The 26,394-nt window shown below is 39.8% G+C and overlaps 2 protein-coding genes and 1 pseudogene across 2 annotated transcripts in view; 2 read left to right on the top strand and 1 right to left on the bottom strand.

Moving 5' to 3' along the window:
- Positions 1-4,364, top strand: part of LOC128774905 (uncharacterized) — a 56,324-nt gene extending 51,960 nt beyond the window's left edge. The window contains exon 2 of the mRNA XM_053894674.1: positions 4,211-4,364. Coding sequence (XP_053750649.1) covers positions 4,211-4,237 — 27 coding nt within the window. The 3' untranslated portion in view covers positions 4,238-4,364. The remainder of the gene's footprint in view (positions 1-4,210) is intronic.
- A 14,200-nt stretch (positions 4,365-18,564) lies between these two features.
- Positions 18,565-19,797, top strand: LOC109268603 (ATP synthase F(0) complex subunit C2, mitochondrial-like; annotated as a pseudogene).
- A 5,555-nt stretch (positions 19,798-25,352) lies between these two features.
- Positions 25,353-26,394, bottom strand: TAS2R7 (taste 2 receptor member 7). Its single transcript, XM_019451971.2, has one exon. The coding sequence runs from the start codon at positions 26,346-26,348 to the stop codon at positions 25,353-25,355; it is 996 nt and encodes a 331-aa protein (XP_019307516.1). The 5' UTR covers positions 26,349-26,394.

Below are 26,394 nucleotides of genomic sequence, written 5' to 3'. Positions count from 1 at the left end.
CAAAAAAGGTGATTTTATTAAAGCACAGGGACAGGACCCAAGGGCAGGAAGGAGCTGCTTCTGACCCTGTGGAGAGACTGGTTTTATATTTGGGATTTGGGGGAGGTAAAGTCCAGGGGATGTTTCCAAAGAGTTTTTCATATGTTAAAGAAGATTCACAAGATACTGGAGGTCCGGCTATTGTCAAGCTAAGGTTGTTTTTCCCTCTAGCAAAGCATTAACATTAAGACATAGGGAGTTCCTGGAGAAAAATTTTACTCTGCCAGCCTCAAGTAGTTGTCAATGGGCTGTAGGTTATAAGGAAATTAAATACCTGTCATTGCCTTCTTGTCTTTGTTCCCCATATCACTATGGAGGGGTGATGGTAGAGCTCCAGGAAACTGCGTCTACACGTTTCTGGAGATTAGACTATTGATAAGACGGCTTTTTTCTTGTAGTTTACTAAGATATTTGTAAACTGATGGAGACTCATGTCCTGTAGGACTGTGATCTCTATCAATGAACCATTTGTTTTCTTTCCTTTCCTTTGTTCCTAGGCAGCCAGGAGTGCCTGAGGAATATCACACACGTCCCACCTGGAGGGTGGGGCGGGGAGGGAGTGTGTGGACAATGCCAGCTTGTACTTTGCCCTGAGCCCGACTTATGCTCCCTCATCATGGAAAGAATGACCTCTAGAAAGAGGCATTGCGCATAAATATCTATTGGTATGTTTCTCGTATACTTTTTCAAGGAAAACATCTTTGAATTCTAAAATAATTCACTGTGGTTAACAGGACATTCATGGGTATTTTCCAGATAAGAAAACAGGAGAAAGAGAAAAAGAAAAGGAAATTCAGATTTGCCAAAAGTTAGTGGCCACACTTTGCATGTGGCTCAGCATTGTGGTATGCTGCTCAAGACGTGCATTCCGTATACTTCTGCAAAGCTGCAATTCTGATTCTGCTTCCCTGAGTCAATTAGGAAAGAGATTTTGGCATTCCTGTGGCATGGAAGTGAAAGTGAGTTTACAGCTCAAGGGATGAGAGGAGGCTAATCTATTTTTTTTTAATGTTTATTTTTGAGAGAGAGAGAGAAGGAGGTGGAGAAAGAGACAGAGAGAACACAAATGGGGGAGGGAAAGATACAGGGGGGTACTGAGGATCCGAAGCTGGCTCTGCGTTAATAGCAGTGAGACCAATGCGGGATTCGAACTCACAAACCGTGAGGTCATGACCCGAGTTGAAGTAGGACGCTCAAGCAACTGAGCCACCCAGGTGTCCCGAGATGGGGTTAATATTGCTTCTAGTCTCTAATTGACCCTAGACATGGTAGACCATAGACCCCTTGGCTTTTTTGAGGGGTAGATTGATGGTAGTGCTGGTGAAAAGTTTCATTTAGCTATCAATCACAAGCATTTTTTTAAAGAAAATAAAATGCCTTTATTTTGAATACAGCAAATAATACACAAATTTACCCTTAGTGTAAACATATATTTAAAAAGTATTGATAAAGTAAAATCCCCTTCTGATTTACTCAGAAGTAATCACTTATCATTTAAACAGGCCATCTTTGGTCTAATATATTGATAGCCTATGTATTGATGAGGGAGCATAAGGCAGGCTAAGAGCAAAGTAAAAGCTAACATTACCCCCTCCCCCTCATCCTTCAAAGTGGGATATGTGTGATACAACTCATTTAGACTTTTATTTTTATTGATTTGCTCTTTCAATCTACTTGGCCTTCTTCAGATAAGAAAAACCAAAAATTTCCCCTAATTTCTCTTTGGTTTTCGCTTCTATGCCAAATTATCCATGTGCGGATTAGCTGGCCTCCATCCTTTTCTTTTACTGCATCACAAGAAGAATAAGGTCAGAGAGATTGAGTAATTTTCCCAAAGTGATGTGACCAGGAAGTGACAGAATCAAAATTTGAATCCAGGCAATCTGGGTGTGAATTCCTGACTTTTACCCAGCCCTCTACTCCCAACTGCCCTAGACATTGTCATTTATAGTCCACAACATGTGCTATTTGATTTTCTGATGAATCCCTTCTGCTTCTTACTGCCTCCACTGTGCATTTTAATTTTACTGTTGTATTTTTACTTTCCATAAAAGCTTTTCTAATTTGATTTCCTGCTACTTCTGTCTCATCTCATTCTGTTTGCTCCTGAAGCCTTTGTGCTACTCATTCACAGTGACTATTGTTCATTCCTCACCTTCAGTGACTTCTTGGTATTCTCTTCTTCTGTTGATATCACTGAGAGCTTCCTGGTGATTTCTCAGTCTTTCCCTCCTCAGGCTCCTTGAACTCCCCCGTATCTTAACTCTTGATTTTCTCTAGGCAGTCTTTAGCTGTTTTCTTTCTTCCTTTCCTGTCTAATACACACATTGGGTTCTACTTCATTCACTGTCATCGTTTCAAGTATCTACATATTTGTGATTCCCAAATATATATTTCCTAATCCTGAATTACATGGTGGTATATTTATTCCAGTAATGTCTGGTGAGCATCTATTTTCCAGATGCATGTGAGACACTAGACATTTCCGCCTGGATCTTATGCCTATATCTTAAAACGTCTTAAAACATCTTAAATCCTACTCTTACCACATCTTTCTCTGAATCTGAAATTGCTCAGACTACCTTTCTTGGTCTTAATGTCACTAATGCATTAACCTTAATGTCACTAATTGCATAAGCACCCCCGTCCCCTCACAAAAAAAATGAAATTAACCTCAGAAAATTCTATTTATTTTGCTTTTATGTATGTATGTATTTATGTTTACGTATTTTTGAGAGAGAGAGGGCACGAGCAGGGGAGGGTCAGAGAGAGAGAGAGAGGCACAGAATTTGAAGCAGGCTCTAGGCTCTGAGCTGTTGGTGCAGAGCCCGACACAGTACTTGACCTCACAAACTGTGAGATCATGACCTGAGCTGCAGTCGGGCGCTCAACAGATGGAGCCACCCAGGAGCCCCATATTTGTTTTACTTTTAATTCTATCATCGTCATTCTACTTCTGAAATATCTCTTCGAGTATTTCTCTTTCTTCATTCCAATTATCACTGTTTTAACTCAGGCCCTCACTATCTATCTCTGGGAGAATTAGAATAGACCATTCTCTTCTCACACAGTTGGCGATGTCATCATTCTAACAGACTCATCTAATGATCTTGCTTTTTGTATGATATCTGTTCATTGTCTCCAATTGATAAAGTATAATTTATACCACCTCCTTTGCATGGCAAACTGATCATAGGTAGAGACCTATGTCCAGTCTTCTTCTACTTCACGTGTCTTCTCTCTTAAGACACTGTAGTTCAGAAATACCACACTACATTCAGTGTCCCCCAAATGGTACATTTTCTCTCCCTTCTGTTTTTGCACACATTTCTTCTTCCTAGACTGTGCTGATCATCCAGCCATCCGCCTGACATTCAGCTACAATTTTACTATATCTGTTGAAGTACTTCCTGATTTCTACAAGCAGACCTAGGTGTTCCATTTACAGTTTCCCACTTTTATGTGTATGCACTGGCCTCAAGAAATATCTGCACTATAACGGTCTCTGTATATGTTTCCAAGCGAGGTTGTGGTCTTCTTGTTGTGGCCAGATGTTTCAACTTTGCAGCACAATGCTTAGCATTGGACTGGAAATAAGAAGACTTTGATTACTTACTCAATGAAAGAATAAAAGGGGATGGATGGGGAAAACTGACCCTGATGGTGGAGGTATAGAGTGTGGGTTGGAAAAGAAAGCATAAATTAGGAGGGAAAGATGACTAATCTAATTTTGGAAATTTAGACTGTAGGGTACCGGGGCACTTGGGTGGCTCAGTTGGTTAGGCGACTGACTTCGGATCAGGTCATGATCTCACCGTTCGTTGAGTTCAAGCCCCGTGTCAGGCTCTGTGCTGACAGCTCAGAGCCTAGAGCCTGCTTCAGATTCTGTGTCTTCCCCTCTCTCTCCCCCTCCCCTGCTCATGCTCTGTCTCTCTGTCTCTCAATAATAAACGTTAAAAAATTTTTTTTGGACTGCAGTTACAAAGAACTGAACATTTCACCGATGTTGCTGGTCTTGTAATCTAGGGCAAAAATAGTTACTTCATACTGAAACGAAATATAATTCTTGAAAACTCACCATGTGTTTGATAGCAAAAATCCAGCTTCTATTTCTTAGGAACCACAATGATAAAAGTTACTGTGGATGATGATATCTTGCTTTTTCTTTTAGTCTCTTTCTACTGAAGCTGAACCATAGAGGTGTGTTCTTGAGGATAGACAATGCTACCACCGCAGAGTTTGGAGATAGATTAACGATGGCACCTGAATGCCAAGCTGGGGCACTGGTTTAGCAGCTATCTCTGCTGAAGGCTGGATGTACCCTGCACAGGCCAGTCATTCTTTTCTTCTTTTTTTTTTTAAGGTTTGTTTGTTTGTTTATTTGTTTATTTATAGTTACTGGAGGACTGTTAGACTTTTCTTATAGAAACTGATGAATGGCTTCCTTCTCTTTACGTAATTAGGAAAGGTTATTCAAGTGATTAGTCCTATAAAATAAGAAGTCATGGCTCCAGGCCTTCTTAAATTCTCAATCTTTAGTCATCTAAGTAGCTGGTACAAATTTTAACATTCCACCCCAACAAACGGCCTATTGTGAGAATAATCCCTATCGCTGCAACAGTTGAAATGATGGAAATGATTGTTATTGACAAGATCAAAGTTAGAAATTTGGTGTATCCATTAGAAAGGCATTCATTCTGCTGTATTTCCAACTAATAACAATTTAACCAATTATTATTTTTTTTTTCAAATGACAAGGTGTCTAAAGGTCAGGACTGATAGAGGTGTTTAGCTATGCTATCAGGGACTAAGGATCTTTTGCCCAAAGCAGGGCTCTATGTGTGAGAGCATGACCTGAGCCGAAACCAAGCTTTGGAAGCTTACCTGACTGAGCCACCAAGGAACCTGGAAGAGTCTTTTTAGAGGAAAGTCAGACAGGAATAAAAAGCCAAAGATGCAAGAATAAACAAAGAAAACATTTTTGAAGCAAGTTACTAGAGGAAATGAAAGAAAGCATGATTGAACACTTAGTCTCAGAAATAAGGAAGTACATTTTCGCAGAGGCAGACAGGTAGAGATGAGTAAAAGACAGATAAATACGGATGAAAATATTTTTTATATTCATTTAAGTCATCTCTACACCCAACGTGGGGTGCAAACTCACAATCCTGAGATCAAGAGTTGTGTGCTCTTCTGAGCCAGCCAGGCCCCCAGACATAAAGTTCTTATCTGACATCCTTGAAAGCACTGAAGTGAGAAGCTAGTTAATTTTTTGAGAATAGGCTTGGGCTTGAGGAGACTCACATGCCAGATGCTGTGTTAGACACTCAAAAGAAGCCAGAGGAAAAAAGCAAGACCAAAGAAAGGAATCAGTCCTTACCATGCTTTGTGAACTCTACTTTCTTTGTCTTATCTTATTAGGTAAATGAAAAATAAATAAGATGAAAGTGTGTGTCCAGTGTTGACTATTCCAAATTGATGCCTATGGCCTCTCAGAAAGATAAAAAGTCACCTAGTGTAATATCTTATTCACAGACTGAGTGTCCTCTGTTTCCTCTACATGGAGAAGTCCTGATACAGCAGAATCTTCTGTTGGAGGAATTGAGAACTTTTTTGATGATGCAATACACTGAATGTTTGCATTCCTCAAAATTTGTATGTCGGGGTATTAGGGTATTAAGGTATCAGGAAGTGAGGGGTTTGGGAGATGACTAGGTCATGAGCACAGAGCCCTTATGAATGGGATTAGTGCCCTTACAAGAGACCCAGAGAGCTTGCTTATCCCTTCCACCACGTGAAGTCACAGGAAGAAGGTGTGAACCATGAAACAGTCCCTCACCAGACACCAAATCTGCCCGTGCCTTGATCTTAAAGTCTTCAGCCTCCAAAACTGTTAGAAATTAATAAGTTGTTGGTAAGCCACCCAGTTGATGGTATTTTGCTATAGCAGCCTGAATGGACTAAGACAGATGCCAATCTAAGAGGGCATCAGTCTAGCCCAGGGTGCAACTCCTTCCCCTATACAATAGCAGAAGAGCCCTGGTGGATGATCCTTCAGCTACAATGGAACAGAAAAATTATCTGTCTACCTTGAGTTTAGTGGAGTCGGAAGACATACAACAAGATGTTAATTAGAAGTTGGCAGTAGCCTGGTAACTGCTTATGTATGAAATGAAGGAGGGTAGACTGACTGGAGATCGTCCTGAACTCCAGAGATTTTCAGGGAAAATGATGTAAACCAGATATGGGTTAGGCATGAGGGAGAGACTCTGAGGGGTCATCTTAGACCCTGTCCAATAGCCCCACCCAAAGTAGTGATGGAATCTGAGGACAAAGAAGCTGAACTGCTGGATTGTAACTAATTAGATATGGGATACATTTGTTCTCATCAACAAATTTAGAGGTAACACTAGACCAATAATGGAGAGGTTTCCAAAGAAGGCATGAATATACGCCTATGACAGACATTTTTATATGTCTACCATGCCTAGAGAATATAGAGCCAGCTTGTGACAACGCCAGTCAAATAAAAGCTTTCTCAGTTCCCTTTCTTGTATTATCTCTCCCTTCACTCCAACCTAAGAGGTATCAAAAAGAGCTGCCTCTGACTGGGGGATTAGGTGAGCAAGCAAAAAAGAAGGAGCCAAATACACTCTCTGGCCAAGAGACAGGCAACTTGTCTATAGAGGGTCTTAGCTGGGTGGAGAAAAAGTAGCTGTGACTTTCTATGAAGGTCCATTAAACAGGGTTGGAGATTTTAACATATTGAATGGAGTCTGTGTTTTGTAACAAAGTGATCACTAGATTTTAATTTCTAAGAGTAATCAGAAGAGTCATGTAACTTCCTGACTTTTCATTCAAAGAAAGGAGAAGCCTTTTTTCCACTGATACTATTTTGCAGAGGTAGTTGGACACAAATGATTCCTCTTTTGTAAACTACTGGTTATAGATCCCTCCGTGTGTGAGCACAGCGGGTGATGAGATTAATTTTTCCCTGAAGAACTCAATCTATTGTTTCAAGTTTTAATAATCCCAAGCAGTTTATTTTATGTTATCTAAGATCATTAAAATTTATTTAATTTTAAATAATTAAATTATTAATTTAATTTTAAATTTAAAATTAAATTTTAATTACATTATTTAAAATTAAATTCTAATTAAATCTAAGATAATTCAAACCTAAGGAATTATTTCATATTATCCTCAAAATATTCTCCTTTTAAAATCAATAGCTCTTTTCTTTGTATACCTTCCAGAACTACACACATACGGTTACTCTTTGTTCTATGTAAGTAAATAAAATTATCATACTTGTCATATTCTTTCCAAGCTGAACACCCTACTTCACTCAACAATTGTTTTGCATGATATTGTTTTCTAACCAAGTCGTTATTCTGGACATTTTTAGTTTTAAGATTTCACAGTCCATTGAAATCATGAACTCAAGTGTATTCTGAATAACTGTAGTTTTCTGAATTTGAAGTTGGTTTTAGTCTCTTACTGACAGCTGCTTTCATTTTTCAAGCCATGTAAGATATATTAGACTTTCTTGACTCTTTGTTGTTCTTTCATTTTATGGGTTTTATTTCTGTTATTTTAACCTTTAATTTCATGATGATTTTGTTGGCTCATTCTATAGGAAAGAGGTCTCAAGTAATTGACATTTGGACAGCGTCAACAATGTTGAATAGGGTAGTGAAACAGAAACAGCTCTGAACTGAATATTACAAAATGGAAGACAACAATTAATGCTTATAACTAATAGTTGAGGATGATGAACAACTATTTTAAAAACCTGAAAATTTATGGTTTTCCAGTGAAGAACTTGACTAGACCTTGAACACAGCAGGTCAACTAAGACTCAAAATGACAAATCAGTTATCGGTGAGAGGTGTCCAATCCATGGGCTTCAAAGGGGATATCGTTCTCTTGGGTCTTACACAGGAGCATGTCTGAGTTTCCTACAGCATCCAGAGAGGGAGAGAGAGACACCATGACCTCTACCAGGATGCTTCTGCTCTTGCTTTCAATGATTTTGCTGGCCTTGTGTTCTGCTCAGGGCACTGATGATGGTAAGATGGGTAAATGGCAATCAATTAAGGATGAGGTTAAGACTCATGAAAAAGAGTGACGTTGAATTCAACTTTCTCAGAAACTAAATATGTACTTTATATGCAGAGAATAGACAAACTAAAGAGAGAAAACAGCTCTCAGAAAACCTGGGCCTAAGTCCCAAGCCAATGTCTTCATGATGTGACCCTTTGCTGGGTTTAGAAATATGGACTTTCACTTATTAGCTCCGTTTGTGTGAAATAGGTCATCCAAATACGTGAAAATTCTGTAATTCATCTAAATATCTCATTTCCTTGACATCAAACACTTGACCACTTAGAAAATATTGAGAATTGGGGTGCCTGGGTGGCTTAGTTGGTAAAAGTCTGACTTTGGCTCTGGTCAGGATCTTGTGGCTTGTGAGTTTAAGTCCCACATTGGGCTCTACTGTTAGCACAGAACCTGCTTCAGATTCTCTGTCTCCCTCTCTCTCTGCCCCTTCCCCACTTGTGTGTTCTCTCTCTCTCTCAAAACTGAAATAAACATTAAAAAAATAAAATTAAATTAAGATATTGAGAATTTATTTGTATTACATTTTCTTTATTTCCAGCCCTATTAATTCTTGTCTCCATTATATTACTTTAAAAAAATACTTATAGATCTGGTTAGGGAACATTTGGCAGGCATGCATTTATAGTATATCTAGAAATTGCTAGAAATGGATAATTTCAGGCAATGATAGAGGAATTTATACATAATAAAAGGGAAAGGCTCATTCTTTATCTATCTGTGGTGCTTTTAAATAAAGAAGATGAATGGCATATCTTAACAGCACCAAATACCCAGATGTAAAGTAAAAATTCAGATAATTATTAAATGACTGCAAACATCCAGATATTAGCCCTCTTATAAAATAAAGGATTAGAAATTGAAATAAAATTGTATTTTCTTGTTAAATGTTTTGTCATTATATAGAAGCAACCTAAGTCAGAAAAAAAATAGGAATACAAAATGCATGAAATTCTAATGGATCATTTGAGCGTTAAACTTGTTGTCCTCTACTGAGACAAAGTTGCATTCCAAAATTCTAAAATGGTAATTTCCGAGTTTTCTGAAAGGCGGACAATCTTTAATAAGGATCTATAAGAAGATATTTTACAGTCAAATTATTTGAGCTTCAAGCTATATTTTGTTGTATTTTGGATATTAGGTGGGAAATAACAGTAAAATTCTGAGGAAAGATTTTTATTATATGGTGTATCCTGAAAGTTTAGCTTATGTCTAGTCTCATACATATTTTACCTCATTCATTATTGACTGCCAACAATTTGAAGTAGATATTACTACTCACGGTTTACATTTGAACCATAACTTTGGAGCTTAAATAGTCAGCAGAACTTACATAATTAGACAGTGACAAAGCTTTACTGTAGACGCAGCCTTGTGAGATTTCAAAGTCCACGATCTTTCCACCTCATCCTGTGACCTCTCTTTTGTCTTTTCCTTCATCTGAAATGACTTTGAATTGTCTTAAGTGTGTTGAATATTTTCAAGTCAATATCTTTATTCAACACATAAATTCCTTTGCTCCCCATCTCTTCTTGTTCCGGAAATGATTTGTTTCCTGACTTCTGTCGCTAACACACCCACTTCCCAAAGGCAGCCTTAAGGTCCAGTAAAGTGCAGTGCTCTGTTGCTCTGAGTATTGCATAAAACATTTATCAAAATGTTGAGTAACTTAACTGGTAAAATATAGCTTAAAAAATTGGTAAAGGGAGGATGCCCCAGAATACCACCAAAATAATGTCATTAAGGCAAAGATGAGTGTATTCTTACTTTGGTAAGGGAGAGTGCTTCTGAGAGGAAAGGCTCAAGTTGGGATCTTTAAAAATAAGGTTTTAGGGTCTGGCTCAAGGAGGGCTTTGTGAGGAATGAGTAAGGCTCATGATTTAAGAGTTTAGGAGGCACGTGTACTGAGGTGCTGTGAAAAGAGTCTTAGAGACTAAGCAGTTGATGCCATTAAAAAGTTGAACAGATTGGGGCACCTGGGTGGCTCAGTCGGCTAAGCGTCCGATTTCGGCTCAGGTCACGATCTCACTGTCCGTGGGTTCGAGCCCCGCATCGGGCTCTGTGCTGACGGCTCAGAGCCTGGAGCCTATTTCAGATTCTGTGTCTCTCTCTCTCTGCCCCTCCCCTGTTCATGCTCTGTCTCTCTCTGTCTCAAAAATAAATGAATGTTAAAAAAAAAAAATTAAAAAAAAATTTTTTTTTAAAAATTAAAGAAAAAAAAGTTGAACAGATTAATGTTAGTTTAAATGAGTTTGGGGCAAGTTCCTGAAATAAATAATAAATATTGGAAAGATTTATCTTTCTGGGCAAGAGTTTTTAAAATAGTAAAGTCATGTTACTGTGGACAGTGAACTATATGGCTGTAGATGGTGTCAGTTCTCAAAATTTTTTTTCTTTGTGTGTGTGTGTGTGTGTGTGTGTGTGTGCAAAAAGGCGATTTTATTAAAGCACAGGGACAGGACCCATAGAAAGAGCTGCCCTGGGACAATGAGGAGAGAGTGGTTATATATACTATGGAGTTGGGGAGGTAAGGTCCAGGGGACGTTTCCAAAAATATTTTCATTTGTTAAACAAGACTCACCGGATCCCGGAGTCCTAGCTAATTGTCAAGCTAAGGTTGTTTTTCCTTCTAGCAAAGCATTAGCATTAAGACGGTAGGGAGTTCCTGGAGAAACGTTTTACTCTGTCAGCCTCAAGTATCAAATTTTTTCTGTTGCAAAATGTCATATAACCTCTGGTCTACAATCATTGTGTCTCTTCCTTTCACTACATATAAGGCAAATTAGTAAAAACATATGACTCTGCTTCAGAACCAGTGATTAGGACTAGGGTTCCAGTTTGGGAAATGTTGGTCCCTTGCATCCATATTTATTATTATTATTAATATTTTGAGTTCTCTTAGGCATTTTCTTAACTTCCTATACTAAACTTACTTGACTTTCTACAAATGTATAGCTGGAGTCTTAGCACATCATATTTTAAATTTATCTTCTTTATCTTCTTTTTTTTTTCCTTTTAAATCCTAGGGACCGTTTCGGAAAGATTCTTTGAAGACCTAGGTAAACCCTTGTTCAAGCATATGTTCCTTTCTTTTTTGCTTCACAACCTATCATGTTTTCTCTCCGCTTAGTGTTTTGCTTCTTGAAAAGCTCTCAAAATTGAATCTAAAGAGACACAAAAAGAGTCAACAAGCCCATAAATTTCAGTGGTCCTCAGTCGTATTGTTAGTTAGGGCCTCCTTCCTTTTCACATTGCAATCTCTTGTGCCAGAGCTCTAAATAGTGCTGCACATTCACGGAACTGGACACCCTACTCATTTGTAATTTTTCTTTTTTTAAATCCCTCTACCACCAATGGCTAATGATTGAATAACATAAATGCCTTACATTTGTAAGGGAATTATCTCCATCGACATTGAACTAATTTAAATCATAAAGCTACCATGTGATTTAACAAAGTGCTGTCGCTGGTCCATCTGTGAGCTCACCATTGCACCTTATTTATGTGACATTTATTTATGTGACATTTATGTGACATTTGAAACCGCTGTTAGTTGTACACATGTCAATTGAAAAACTTGAAGTCAAGTCCAAGGTGGGTGGGAGTGTGTGTGTAGGAAGGAGGATTAAGAAAGGACCAGAGTACAGGAGGGAGCTAAGGAATTGTAAGTTGTGCCACCAAAGAAGTGACAACATTGAGCAAATGTCAACGCAAAATTTTGTGGCTTAATGAAAACGTTTACAAGTTTAATGATTTTTCTCCAGTTTCTAGGTTCTCAATGATCCTTCCCTTCATGTTATGATGTCGTTTCATACCTCATTTTTTTTGTTCTTTCTTTGAAGAAGCCTATCGAGAGGAAGATGAAATGCCTCAAGTATTAGGTGAATGATTTCAAATTCAATCAACTTATTGAGAATTTTTCTAAATCGATTCTAGGAACCCCTGGGTGATAAAAATAATCCAATGTTTCTGTGATTTTTACTTTAAAAAAAATCATGCTTACCCTTTAAAATTTCCTTTTTCAACCATTGTACTCTATAGTTTAACCTTGTTAGTTCCACACTGCAGGAGGAGCATAAAAGACCAAAAGAAAAAAAATGGGTGGGGGAAAATGATTTGCTTTAAGAGTTCTCTCAATTCTAGACAATGTGGTCACTGCTTTCCTTCTGATTTTTTCTTGCTTCAGATACCTGACCTTGGTTGTCTTTGTAAGGGCATGCCTATTTGAGGATTCCTCAAAGAAGTGCTTTAATTATCCACATGCCCTACCCCAACATTGATTCAATAAAATCCACTACTTAACAAGAACCATGGCAGGATCCTGTATTTGGTACCAAGGATGCAAAAGCAAATGAAACATTGTTCCTGTCTTTAAGGAACACAGGATCTAATGGAACAGTTCACTTGGACGGAACAGTGATCACTATCAGAAAAGTAGCAAAGTAAGGCCTTAGGAAAGCTGAGAACAGGGGAGAGAAGGGGGAGTCTCATACAGGAGATACCTTGTGTCGTGGACCCTGGAGACTGGAGGAGTGGGGGAAAGCGGAATGAAATGCAAAGCTAAATCTATGCATATGTTATTTTTAATAATCTAGGAACACCAAATAATCAGTAAGGTTGAAGTGAATATAGGAATATAGCGCTGGAGATGTGGGTTAGCTTCATTTTGTGAATGGTGTTATAAATGGCGAACGTAATTTATAATTTTTTCTATGGGCAACAAAGAGATTTTTGAACTAGAAAGTGACACAGCAAGTTCTTAGTGGATCTGACAACACTGAGAAGTACACAGCCTGAGAGCACAGACTGTGTGTTTTAAGCCTGGAATTCTAGCACCTGACAGAGGGGCAATATAGTATATGGGCATGCAAGAAAATGTATGTTGAAACCTGAAGAGAATGGTTATAAGAATGACAGCCAGGAGATTATGAAGAACGGATTGAAAGGTGATTCAAGAGATGGTGAGGGATTACTTAAAAATACAATCTTTTAAAAAGTGGGGGGGAGAGGGGGCGGGGCAGAGCTGGCTGGCTCATTTGGTAAAGCATGCTACTCTTGATCTCAGTGTTGTGAGTTTGAGCCCCATGTGGGGTGTGGAGATTACTTAAAAATAAAATCTTTAAAAAACAGAGAGAGAAATGAGGAGGGCTTGGACTCAACTATAGGTACTAGAAATTTGCAAAAGGAAACAATATAGGGTGGGCCTCATTTCTACTTTCTGTTTGCCATAGACTTAACAATTTGTAGACGGTAATTGAAGAAAGGGGAGAGTGGTGTTCCATGATTGCTATGCTACTGGGGTGAGCAGCATTGCTGATAATTTCCCCTCGTCCAATAGATTCATGCCAAAATATCATGCTTATTTGGAAGCAAACACAGTGAATCTGTCTGATTTTTCTCAGACGTCATGAGATATCTGGGAATTATAGATGACTGAATGTATATCATGGCAAGTTCAGAATAGATGGCAATACAGATGAAGCAGAAGCATTAAAAGAGGGGAGAGTAAGTGGCAAATGGGCCAACAAGAGCTGCTAAGTACATGGACTCTGACGAAGCCAGGATCTCTCTGTCCCTTCTTTTCTGGGGACAAGGCCCTGGCCAGGACCTAGTCCCACTGAAACCACTAATATTTACTTCTAACTACCGTTAGGCTCTCATAGATCCCAAACTCCCCTCATTTAAGTTTGTGGCTAACATTTCTCTTGACTTGCTCCTTCCTGAATCTGTGTTCTCCTGCCTAAGCAGATAGTTAATTATTTGAAGGAACCACAGAAGAAACACAAGTCAAACCCCAAGGAGAAAATGGAGATCAGAGTGGCAAGATGGGCAAAAACAGAAAGAAAGGCCATGGTCATCAGCACAGGCCATACAACCAGGGAAGCCCATATAGCAGAAGTGGCCTAGGTGGCCCGGGTGGCCCCGGTGGCCCAAGTGACCAAAGTGGCCCAGGTGGCCCAGGTGGCTGAAGAAACCGAGATCGCCAGGGTAGCCATGGTAGCCGTGATGGCCCTCGTGGCCAGAGAGGCAAGCGTGGAAGGGATAACCAGCGTGGTCAGAGTGGTGGCCAATGACAAGGAAAACCAACTAAAGAGGCCCTCCTGTGATCCCTAAGTATCAGTTGTATTCTTCTTCCCTTATCTAGTGAATTTCTCTTTTTAAATTTCCTAATTCTCTCTTCTTGTTTATGTTCCTTTCTCTCATTTAAATCTTGACTTTAATCCCTCTTAAACTTCTTATCTTTGTCTCAATTCTCCTTGCCTCAATCCTACCCATAGAAAAGTCTCCCCCATTCTCATAAGAGCAGGTATTACTTTCATCCTGAGCTTTTCTTTTTCTTTCTTTCTTTCGACTCTGTCTTTCTTATATTAACCTACAACCTCCCTAAGATTTACCTTCCCTCTCCTCTTCCTCTTCTCTCCTCTCTTCCCTTCTCCTTACTGTCTCCTGGCCTCTACCCTTCATGTCCTCCTCCTTCCTCTCTCTCTCTCTTTACATGATTTCTTGTAATGAGACTCCCCACTAGTAGAAATATCAGCATAGATAATGTCCAAGCCAACTTAATACTTCTGTCTAAAATTCTTCTCTTTCTTTTAGAAATTGATAGCGATCAACTGGTGACCATGGACTTTTCAGTGGCGTATACTTGGCCTTTCCTTTCTCCAACTTCAAATCATCAGTGAAGTCATCAGCATTAAAGCCCTGGCTCTTGTTTTCCTTCTAGGGTCACGGTTCTGAGTCAGGGGACAAGAAGGACAGGTTTGGAAATACAAAGCCCTGACCGGACTCCAAATGTTCTGTGTCATGCAGCTTTATAGGTAGCTCTGATTTTAATAATTTTGTGACAACTTAACTACCACCCATATTACAAAGCAAAAAATTTTATTCTTAAGACCAGTAATGGAGTTTGCCACGTTCAGATTACCAATATACATACCCTTTTCTCAACCAAAACACAGACAGAATTACCTTGTAAACTCCCTTGATTTCTGGAAGTCCTTTAATGCATGTGTGCCATATTATGGCTCAAATGTTGGTGAGGATATGAAGAAAAGGGAATGCTCATGCACCATTGATGGGAGTGCAAAATGGTGCAGCCACTATGAAAAACGGCATAGAGGGAGAGGCTGGGTGGCTCTGTCGGTTAAGTGTCTGACTTCAGCTCAGGTCATGATCTCACATTTTGTGAGTTCGAGCCCCACATCAGGCTCTGTGCTGACAGCCTGGAGCCTGGAGCCTGCTTCAGATTCTGTGTCTCCCTATCTCTTTCTGAGCCACCCCCGCTCACATTCTGTCTCTCTCTCTCAAAAATAAACATTAAAAAAACAAAACAAAACAAAACCCAGGATAGAGGTTCCTCAAAAAATTAAAAATAGAACTACAATATAATCCAACAATTCCACTTCTGGGTATTTATCCAAAGAAAATGAAAATACTATTTTGAAAACATACATGTACTCCTATGTTCATTGCAGTGTTATTTCCAGTGGCCAAGATAAGGAAGCAAATGAATGGATAGAGAAGATATGGTATATGGATACAATGGAATATTATTCAGAGATAAAGAAAGAGGGAAACTTTGCCATTTGTGACAACACAGATGGACTTAGACAGTATTATGCTAAATGAAATATCTGACAGAACAAATACCATATGATTTCACTTATAGGTGGAATTAAGAAACAAAACAAATGAACAAACAAAACAAAACAGAAACAGACTCATAGATACAGAAAACTATCCAGTAGTTGCCAGAGGGGGGTGGGGAGAGGAGGGGCAAAATAGGATTAAAAACCAGATTAAAAAGGTACAAACATACATTTATAAAATAAATAAAATACAGGGATATAATGTACACAGAAGGAATACAGTTAATAATATGTAACAATTTTGTATACTGATAGATGGTAGCTAGATTTACCAGGGTAATCACTTCATGATGTATATAAATGTTGAATCACCATGTTGTACACTTGAGACTAATATAATATTGTGTGTCAACTACACTTCAATGTTTTAAAGTTTATTTATTTATTTAGGGAGAGAGAGAAGCCCAAGCAGGCTGTCACTGTCAGCACAGAGCCCAATGTGGGGCTCAAACTCACGAACCGTGAAATCATGACCTAAGCCAAAATCAAGAGTCAGACAAACACTTAACTGGCTGAGCCGCCCAGGTGCCTCGACACCTCAATTTTTTTTTAAATGGGGAGAAAAGCGACAGAAAAAATAAAAATAAATAAAGAGGTAGGGGAAATTTGGACACACACATGTACACAGGGAGAATGCCATGTGAAGATAAAGGCAGAGGTTGGGGTGATATAGCAGAAGCTAGGGAACACCAAAGATTACCCGCAAACCACCGGAAGCTAAGAGAGACGCCTGGAACAGATCGTCCTCAGAGCCCTCAGATGGAACCGACATCTTGTTCTTGGACTTCCAGTCTCCAGAAGTGTGAGGAAATAGATTTGTGTTTTTTAAGCCCCTCCGTTTGTAGTATGTTGTTACAGCAACCTCAACAAACTAATACAGCATGAAAATTTACCTACCAGATTTCTTAAATGAATGAACCCACTTACATTAATTACAACACACTTCTTCCATCCACCCCGAAGCCCCTGAGTGGAGATCGACAGAAAGAGCTTTTACATGAAAGCATCTCTCAGTTGGGCTTCATGTAGACAGTTTAGGAACTGTCTAAAAGATCTTGTTTCTCTGAGTGTCCACATTTGAGTGTACCTACGGGGACCCACGTATGTAAATACACGTGGCCTCAAAAGGCAGACTATAAAATTTGGGTGAGGATAAAAATGAAGATTCTAGTGGGAATTTCTATCAAGAATATATAAGTCATTTGTTTTTAGTATTAGTATTAATGAAGAATTTACAGACACAGAGTAAAAGAACAGACACAAAGTAAACATGTTTAATTCTGGGTATGCCCACATGCCCTGCCAAGTTCAGTTCTGAAATCAGATTTTGAACTGACCTTCTCCTTGGAAGCAGAATTAATCTCTGGTTATGCTGGTGTTCTCAGTACCCTGATAGACTTGTCATACAATTTCTGAAGGAATGGGATCATTCTACAGATGGGGTTGGGTACATTTCACAAGGCAAAATGTATGAAGGTATATAAGCCTGAGGGTGGAAGCATTTGAAAGTGACCTGGATGAGGATTTAAGAATAAAGTAGGAGCTTTCTTTTTACTACTCCAGCAAGGTAGGAATCCCAGCTGTGATCTTTTCCAATGTTCCATTCCTTACTGAAAGCATAGGGGGAAAAAAAAAACATAAAAAATAAAAATGAACAGGCCTCATAATAACACTAGTCATTAAAGATAACTGACAGTAACTTATTAGATAATGGGTTACTATCATTTCAATCTAAATACTGGCCAGCAAAGCTCATGGTCTTATATCCAAATCAATAGGTTTGCATAACTTAAAATGACTAAACAGGTGAGGACATTCACAAATAACCCATTAAATGCCCTGCTTTGTTTTCAGAAACAGATACCAAAACGGGGCTCTCCTAGTTACTCACATGCCCAGCAATATTATCTTCAGTTCAGAGCTCTCTTCCCCGTTTCTTCTCTCCCAACATTGTCCAGAAGAGCTGTTTCCCAGCCCACTGGGAGGAACTTCCAGCCTGCTGACATTAAAATAAATCTCTTCATAAGGAGGTACCCCTCCTCCTAAAACAAAATTTTACATAAAAATTTATACCCCAGACTGAGGTATTTGCAAAGAGAATGATCACGCTACTCCCACTCTCCAAAAATTTCTTTGTTGCCCATAGGATCAATCACAGTTTGTCCCTGGCAACATTCTTCACAATCTGGAAATTCACATCTCCAGCTTTCCCTTCCTGTGTTCTCTTCAATTTTACTGGATTGTTCAGCGTCCCGGGACCATCGAAAATACTACATTATATGCATAGCTTTAGCCACACATGTCCCTTCACCTTCTTCCCTGCCTCCGCTCTCCAAAGTCCAGATCACATAGCATCTCCTGCAGGAAGCCCTCCTTTCTCCACTGCTCTCAACTTCGATAGTTCTTTTGCCACTTTGCTGACAGTGGCCATCATTTTGTACAAGCTAAATCTTCCATTAGATCTCGCATTCTTTGAGGACAGGAACAGTGTTTCATGTACCTTCATATCCTCAGTGCCAAGAATAGCACCACTTGAGGACATTGAAGAAGACAATGCAGAAGTTGTTGTTTTGCATGCGTTTGACCTTGGGGGCTTAATCATGTGATTCTAACTGAACAGGAAACACTCCCTAAAGATGAAGTTCTTCTGCCCTACTTAGAGTTCTAGGCAACAAATTCAAGCAGTTTAAGAATAGCTTTTTTTTTTTTTTTTTCCAGCCACGCTTAAATGCCAGTCACAGAGAGGATTCTACAGCCCAGTCATATTTTAAGGATAGGCGTGGGTACTTGTCTGTAAACTTTAATTACACGTTTTAAATTTTACCGCACAGGAGTTAAATACCAAATCACCTTGTTCTTTTCTAGATACTTGGAAATCCTGATTACATTTGGGGAAGAATTTTCCCCTTACGCAGTGAGAACGAGCCTGAACTGAGACTCACAATTAGTTACCTGTACAATATTTTGTCTTTTAAAATGGAGTTATACGGTTGGTTCCAAAGCAGGCAGAGAAACTGCAGTCTCCACTAGCATCTGCCCAGTGAGCCAAGAATCAGACTGATCCAAAACCCGATCATGCACACCTCACTATGCAAGAGCTGCTTTACGAAGAAACCAAATGTATGTGTGTTTCTACCTCTTTGGCACCGAATTGGTACGTGTGTTTGAAGGATGGAAGACAAAAGCTTACAGCTCCATCTTCTCTGCCCTCGGAGAAGCCCTCCTGGCCCTCATCACCAGAAAATGTAGGCCTGTGCAAAGTTCGTCTCTCTCTTCCTCTTGATCAGGAGGAACTCTCAGCTGTTGAACCCCACACTGTCTGCAGTGGTGCTAATTCCAGACAGGCCGACAGATGAGAGGCTCAGCAGCTTGGCAGCCCCACATCCCTGACCTCACTTACTCTTAGCCGCAGCTTCTGAACCAGCACCATTTCAAAGGGGCACTGACACAGCAGCCAAGTTCACTGGGGCTGGGCTGCCCTGGTGGGGGTGGCTGGCTCTGGGGCCAGAACTGGGACTGGGTTTGGGAGCCTCATCACTGGGTATGCCAGGAACCCCTCTCTGAAGCAACAGCTCTTCTCCTATGCTCTTCCAGGCTTTGCCCTCCCAGAACCGCTGGGGCTCTTTTGCCTGATGCTGGCCTTTCGCATCCTCTTGGTCATGTGAAGGAGCTGTCTCCGCCTCCCATAGGTCTTTTTCCTGTGTCTCTTCTGCCCTGGATGTGCCTTTTTCTATGCCTCCCCAAGCTGCCTAGGGAAAGTGGTTGGCTCAGGGTTTGACAGAGAGAAGACAAATAAATACTGCGTTAATAAGAAGACAAAGACAAAACAAAACAAAGCTTGCTGATATCCACTCGATGAGACATTCTATCTACCCAAAACTTAAGAAACTTCAGGACTGTGTTCTGATAGGAGCTAAGCACATCCATCTCAATTCTGTTCTTGAGAACAAAGTAGATGACCACGGGGTGGGTATGCAGACCCAATGGAGCCACAGAAGGATTTGTCCCCCCGGGGCTTCCACTCTCACTGAAAGATCATGATGGCATTTTAGTTGCTCTGATCTGGCCGTCTGGTCATATCTCATATTTAACAACTCTCAAAAAATGTAATTACCTCTTTCCCTAGGTCCCAATTACTCTGTCAATTGAATGCAATTCCTTTTGGGGAGGATTGAAACTGGGAAGGCATGTACCATGAAACTTGGCAACGTCATTCCCCAGTGGGACCCAGGCTCTTCTTCAGTCAATGAAGTGAAGTGACTAAGAGTTGGAAGCTTGAGAAGGAATAATGTTTTTCCATTACAGTAACTTCTTAGCATTCATTTTTTTTTTCTTACATAATCCAAGAAGCACCTTACTTGATTGTCTATCTCTCTGAATCCTAGGAATATCACTTTTCTTAATGCTGACCACAGATTCCTGCAGATCAATACATGATGATTAGCACTCTGGCTGGCCTTGCTGCTCAATATGGTGAGGCTAGTTCAGTGTTACAACAGGCAATTCCGATGTATTCATGGGTACATGGAACCCGGGTTCCTGGCAGCCTCTCCCATCAGCCAATTCTGGCCTGCGGAGGACATCCCATCATTGAGTCCTCAGTAATGCCAGTGTTCCCCTCACCAGCACATTCATGTTGCCTCAGGAAGAAAATATCCGCAGGGATCTTCTGGAGAACATAGTGAGGCGGTGGTTTCTTGGGTCTTACGTAGTTAACCCTTTCTGACGTTACCATCTCCCTGAACTTTCCGATCCTTCTTAATACCATGTCAATGGCATTGCAGCAACTCTACCTTATACATGAGGCCAGCATTGTGTACAAGTTTCATGGAGCTTTCCCAACAGAATTTTAGGGCTGGATTTATGTGCCCTTGCCAGAATCCGAACCCTAAATCATTATGGAGGGTGCCCAGGTCAACAAATTCTCCATACCCAGACGGCATAAAGAGAACCTTTTGATCCATCACTCTCAAGACCCGTGTCCAGTATGTTCTATTATTTCTGCTGATAATGTTAACAACATGTGCTAGTATTAGCTTGAAGCTATATTCTTTTGGAACTTACCTTATTAGGTAAGTTTGCACTTACCTTATTAGGCTGTGTTGAAACTTTGTCCTGAAGTAATGAGGAGTGGCAGGGCATTTCTTGAGCAGAATAAATGTCAACTTGGCTCAAATGGAGTCAATTGAACAGTTTTCAGGAGTGGGGACGCTCTCCTGCTCTTGTAAGTGGTAAGGGTTTGCCCTTGCTGGCCCCGAGGGTTCCAGGAAATCTGGATGTTTCATATTTTTAGGTTCATCCACCTAAAGAGCCCGATCTTGGGTCTGAGGGTTCCACCTTTTAACGTCAGAGATAATGATTTTAACATCGTTGCCCCAGCAATTACTACCCCTCTCCTATACTATTATTCCTTTCTCTATTGAATCATTTCAATTTGCAGGCACACACTGTATCATCCAACTTGAAAACAAAACCAGTGAAAACACGAAAATTTTGTCTTGCTCCCATGTTCTGTTCTCTACTCTCCTTAATAACAAAACTTACTAAAATGTTATACATTCACCATCTGTCTGCTCTCTCATATTGTATTCCCTCCTAAACCTTTTCCACAGAACCTAGCTTCTGTCCCTACGCTTCACTAATATCGCTCTTGCCATTGGATCATCAATTGCATCCATCTTGCCAAAACCAATGGTGACTTTGTTTTCCCAATTTTACTGTTTTTCTCAACATCATTTGAAAGCTGACCTCTCCCTCCTCCTAACACAATGACATCTCTTGCTCCCGTTCTACCAGACATTCTGTCCTTTTTTTCGCATCTTCCTCGGAGCTCTTTCTTGTCTTCTTCTGCTGGTCCTTTCTCTGTAATTTAACCTCCAACGATTTGAATATCTCAGGGTTTAGATCTGGTGTCACTTCTCTATAACTTTTTTAGGTAATCCCATTTATATGTTGATGATGTCCAAATATTTATCTGTTATTTCAATCCTTAGGTACAGATTCATATATTCAGCTATCTATTTGACATTTTCACTTGGTTATTTCATAGACCTCTAAAATGTTAAATGTTAAAAAAAACAGTTTTTTTATTTTTGCCCTCCCACCCCTTATTAACATTTGCCACTCCATTTTAGGTGGCAGTGTCGCCTCAAATGCTAATGTAAAAAAAATCTAAAAGTTTTCGGAATCTTCTTTTTCTTCAATTCCTTCCCTTCATCTAGCCAGGTAATAAGACTGATCTGCTTTACCCGTACAACATATAGAATTCATCCATTTTAAAAGGTCCTAACTCAGGGCACCTGGCTGGCTCAGTCAGTGCACCCTGTGACTCTTGATCTTGGGGTTGTGAGTTAGAGTCCCATATGGGGTGTAGAGATTACTTAGAAAAATAAAAATATTTAAATTTTAAAAAGTCTTGAGGTGCCTGGGTGGCTCAGTGGGTTAAGCGCCTGACTCTTGATTTTGGCTCAGGTCATGATCTCACGGTCGTGGGATCGAGTCCCACATCTAGCTCCAAGCTGAGCCTGGAGCCTGCCTAACATTCTCTCTCCTTCTCTCTCTGCCCCTCCCCCACTTGTGCACAAGCTCTCTCTCTCTCTCAAAAAAAAAAAAAAATTAAAATTAAAGGAAAGTAAGTGTGTGTCTCTTAAAAAAAGAGTCTTAAGTCTATTACCACCATCTAAATCTGAGCCATTATGATTTCTCACAGGGACCGCTTACTATACTATAACTTAGTAGTTGGTCCCCTTAATTGTACTCCTCCCCATTCAACACATACCATATCTATTCTTATAACCAAAGTAAGCTGAAGTCTACATATAAGTGAAATTATATTACATATAGTTTCAATTCCTTCGATGTCTTCCCATTACACTTAAAAAAATGTTTTTTAACGTTTATTCATTTTTTGATAGAGAGAGACAGAGCGTGAGTGGGTGAGGGGCAGGGAGAGAGGGAGACACAGAATCCGAAGCAGGCTCCAGGCCTTAAGCCATCAGCACAGAGCCCGACGCGGGGCTCCAACTCACGGACCATGAGATCATGACCTGAGCCGAAGTCAGAAGACTGAGCCACCCAGGTGCCCCTTCCCATTATACTTAAATCTAAATTCCCTCTGATGACCTACATGGCTTTTTACAATCCTGCCAGTCACCCCTTGCTCTGGTCCTACTCTGCTCTTACTTCTTCAAACACTTGCTCCTCAGGGTACTGGCACTCACCAGGATATTATTGGTCCAAGATGGTGCATGACTGGGTTATAATTGTGACTCAAGTTTCGGCTTGAAATCTCAGTGTCTCAGGTAGGTCTAGTCTGACTACACTATGTAAAGCAATTCCTCTCCTCCAGTTATTCTCAGTTGCATCAGTCATGACTTATAACCCTGAGTTTGTTTACTTGATCGTTATCAGTCTTCCATAATGTTTTCCATGACTATGCATTACGTGAGAGCATGGACTTTATCACATTTCATCTGTATTTATAGCACCCAGGGCCATGCTTAACACGCGGATGTTCAACGTGTGAGTGTGTATGTACTTATTAAATAAGAAATAAAAACAAGAAGGAAGGGGAACCAGGGTGGCTCGGCCACTTAAACGAACGATTTTGGCTCAGGTCATGATCTCACGGTTTGAGAATTTGAGCCCCGCGTGGGGCTCTGTGCTGACAGCTCAGAGCCTGGAGCCTGCTTCCAATTCTGTGTCTCCCTCTCTCTCTGCCCCCCCCAAAATGAATAAACAAACAAACAAACAAACAAACAAAAAGAAGTAATTTGTTTGCACTTTCTGTAACCAGTTGGCTACGTTCGTTCTCTTAGAGTAAGCCTAAAAAACTCTACTCCAAACACCAGGAGTAAAAGAAGTAGTACAGATGCTTCTTCCAACTCAGAGTTATTACCATTTTTGCATGATTTCTCCGAATTAATATAATCTCAGAAGCTAAACCACTTGTTTTGGCTACATCATTTTCATCCTCAATACGCCAGTAAGTGGAAGTATGTACATACAGTAAGATATTCCTAATATGGCTTCTATTTCCACCTTAGTATCCTTTGCCTGGCTGTTATTCAGAGAAATTGGATACTGAGGTGTTATTTTTGTAATGTGAGTAGATGATCAAGTTTCTAGGGTCCACAATATGAAGACATGAATTTTCCAGGATTTCCTTTAGCCCTCAGGGGTTTGTTGTTGTTGTTGTTGTTCCCTTGCCTAATAAATCTAAATAAATTGGTCTCTGCATAGGTGGGTGGTGGGGACAGATACTCTTTAAGTCAATATTGAAAAGAATGTAAGCTTCAGTTTATGCATCTAATTGTCTATTGTTTCTTTAACTTACAAGGCAGTCAATATACATCTTTTTAAATCTATCGGTTTAATCAATATGTATCTTGCACTGTCAGATTCAGAGAAGAAAGATTAACATATGAAACTCAGGTGGAAGTAATTTTTATTTTTGCCAGAGTTATTGATGAGAATATTTATAAACACTTTCTCTTCTCCGGGCAAAGTTTATGGCTACTCAAGGCTGGTTAATAACAGGGTCAATCCCTCCGCAATATCCTTTCCGCAACATAAATGACATACTGTTGTTGAAGTTTCCCAAATAGACATTTCATAGATAACTTATGTATGATCCAAATAGTATTCTGGAATGTAGTGATGCTCCGTATTGAATCAATGTCTCCTTTGACAGTTTTGACGTTTTAACATCTCAGTACATAAGTTTTTGATTGAAGATCTCATCTTATGAGGGTATCACGACAATCAGTTCCCGCTATAGTCCTAGTCTGCTAAAAGCAAACTTACGCGTTGTTTGGGGGGAGAAATATACTTCAATAAGCAATAAATAGTTCTTTTTTTAGCCAACCTTGTTTTATAGAAACTTTCTATATAAACTCTCCTTCTCTCACACAGATAGAGAATCTTTCATTCATCTATACTCTAAAATAATTTTTGAACTTGCTGTGACAGTATTTATTTTAATCACAATACATATCTTGCTTGTGTTAATAATCAGTATTAATTTCTGCCGCATTCCTAGAATTACATAACATTTGATTAAGGCTGTCACCATATTGAGCTTTTTCCGAAGGTGGAGACTAGTCAGATGATCTGAGAAAAATAGTGTAACTAGGATCCTGGGGACTGAGTGAGTTGCTTTTCATAAGAATGCAAATAACAAGGGGATGCTATTACAGTTGTTCTGAATTCGTTGTACAATTTTGCATCTAGAGAAATGATTTAGACCTAACTATGAAAATACTCTCTCCTCTGACAGTTGATATTAGGATATTAACTTTTATATGTTCTGAAACATGTTTAAAAAAAAAACTCTGAAGGGAAGGAGAGAGAGAGAGAGAGAGAGGAGCAAGAGACAAAGAGAAAGAGGCAAAATGGTCTCTAAGTTACAACTATAGTTACATTAAATATATCTAAGAGTAATTAACCATATGAAACCAACATTAATGCAAGAACTGAAGACCACTAAGAAACATCATGTCTTCCTTCCTAGTAAATGCTAGCCTTCAGATCCGTTTGTGGTGATTAGTGATTTCTTCTTTTTAGGATACACTTTACTTTCCACAGCACCCTTAGAGACGCCTGCCGTAATTTATTGTTCCCCAGAATTAGAATCAATGAATGGCTTGGATAGATGAGAGCTATCAACTCACCAATCATCACAGCTAATTCAGTCTCTGGCATAAAGTAGCTGGAGGTGGCTACGAGAAAAGCCAAATAGTAAGCAATGAAAAGGAGGAGGAAGGAGATGACAGCTTTCATGGCTCCCACATGGGCTTCTATGCTGGGGTCCCTGCACCCCGTGGCACTGACCTTCATCTGCCTGGTATGTCTCCACAGGGAGAGGAGCAAGAGGAGAAATGAGATCACGGACACGGAAAAGGGGAATAGCGTCAACAGGTTGAGGCAAATCTTGACGGAAGCATATTGGGCTTTATTTACTCTGCATTTCACAGTTATGTTTGTTTTCTTCTTTACCTTAACACAAGACCTGAAATCATCGTTCAGATTCTCAGAGACAACAAGGCTAATAAACACAGAGAAGGCCAAGCATCCCAGCAGGATCCTAGGAATCGCACTGTCAATTTTCCACTTCATCCAGAGGAAAAGGGGATGGAAGAAATTCGCGATCTTGAGGAAATAGAAAATGCTGAGGCAGGTGGCAAACCAGACATTTAAATGGTTGGTGAGCGTCCAGAAGAAGTCAATGATTCTCATTTTTTTACCGGTAGTATAGACATCTGGATACAGCCCCAGTATAAAATAGTCTAATAGTATGATACATAATAGACAAATTCTGGATATGGCCAGACTTGTGAGGATTAAATCAATGGAGGCAATCTTCCTATTCTTGATCCAGTTCATGCAGTTTACCAATCCAATGAATGCATTCCCTAAAATCCCCATTGCAAATTCTCCAGCGGCTATGAGCATCAAGGTGCTCTCCACTTTATCCAGCATGGTAAAATACAGAAATATCCAACCGCTCCTAGTTGGACTGATGTAGTTTGAAAGGCACATCCACTTCTTAGACTTTGTTGTAATTTTCTTTACCTCTCTTATTGCA

The sequence above is a fragment of the Panthera pardus genome, unplaced genomic scaffold (genome assembly GCF_024362965.1).
Source record: "Panthera pardus isolate Hobbes unplaced genomic scaffold, ASM2436296v1 HiC_scaffold_6, whole genome shotgun sequence".
Classification (NCBI taxonomy): Eukaryota; Metazoa; Chordata; class Mammalia; order Carnivora; family Felidae; genus Panthera; species Panthera pardus.
Note: the sequence above shows the minus strand (reverse complement) of the source record. Positions and strands in the feature narration are given on the sequence as shown.

Excerpts from the sequence above, each read along its gene's own strand:
- TAS2R7 (XM_019451971.2), bottom strand. The coding sequence starts at position 26,348 with ATGTGCCTTTCAAACTACATCAGTCCAACTAGGAGCGGTTGGATATTT.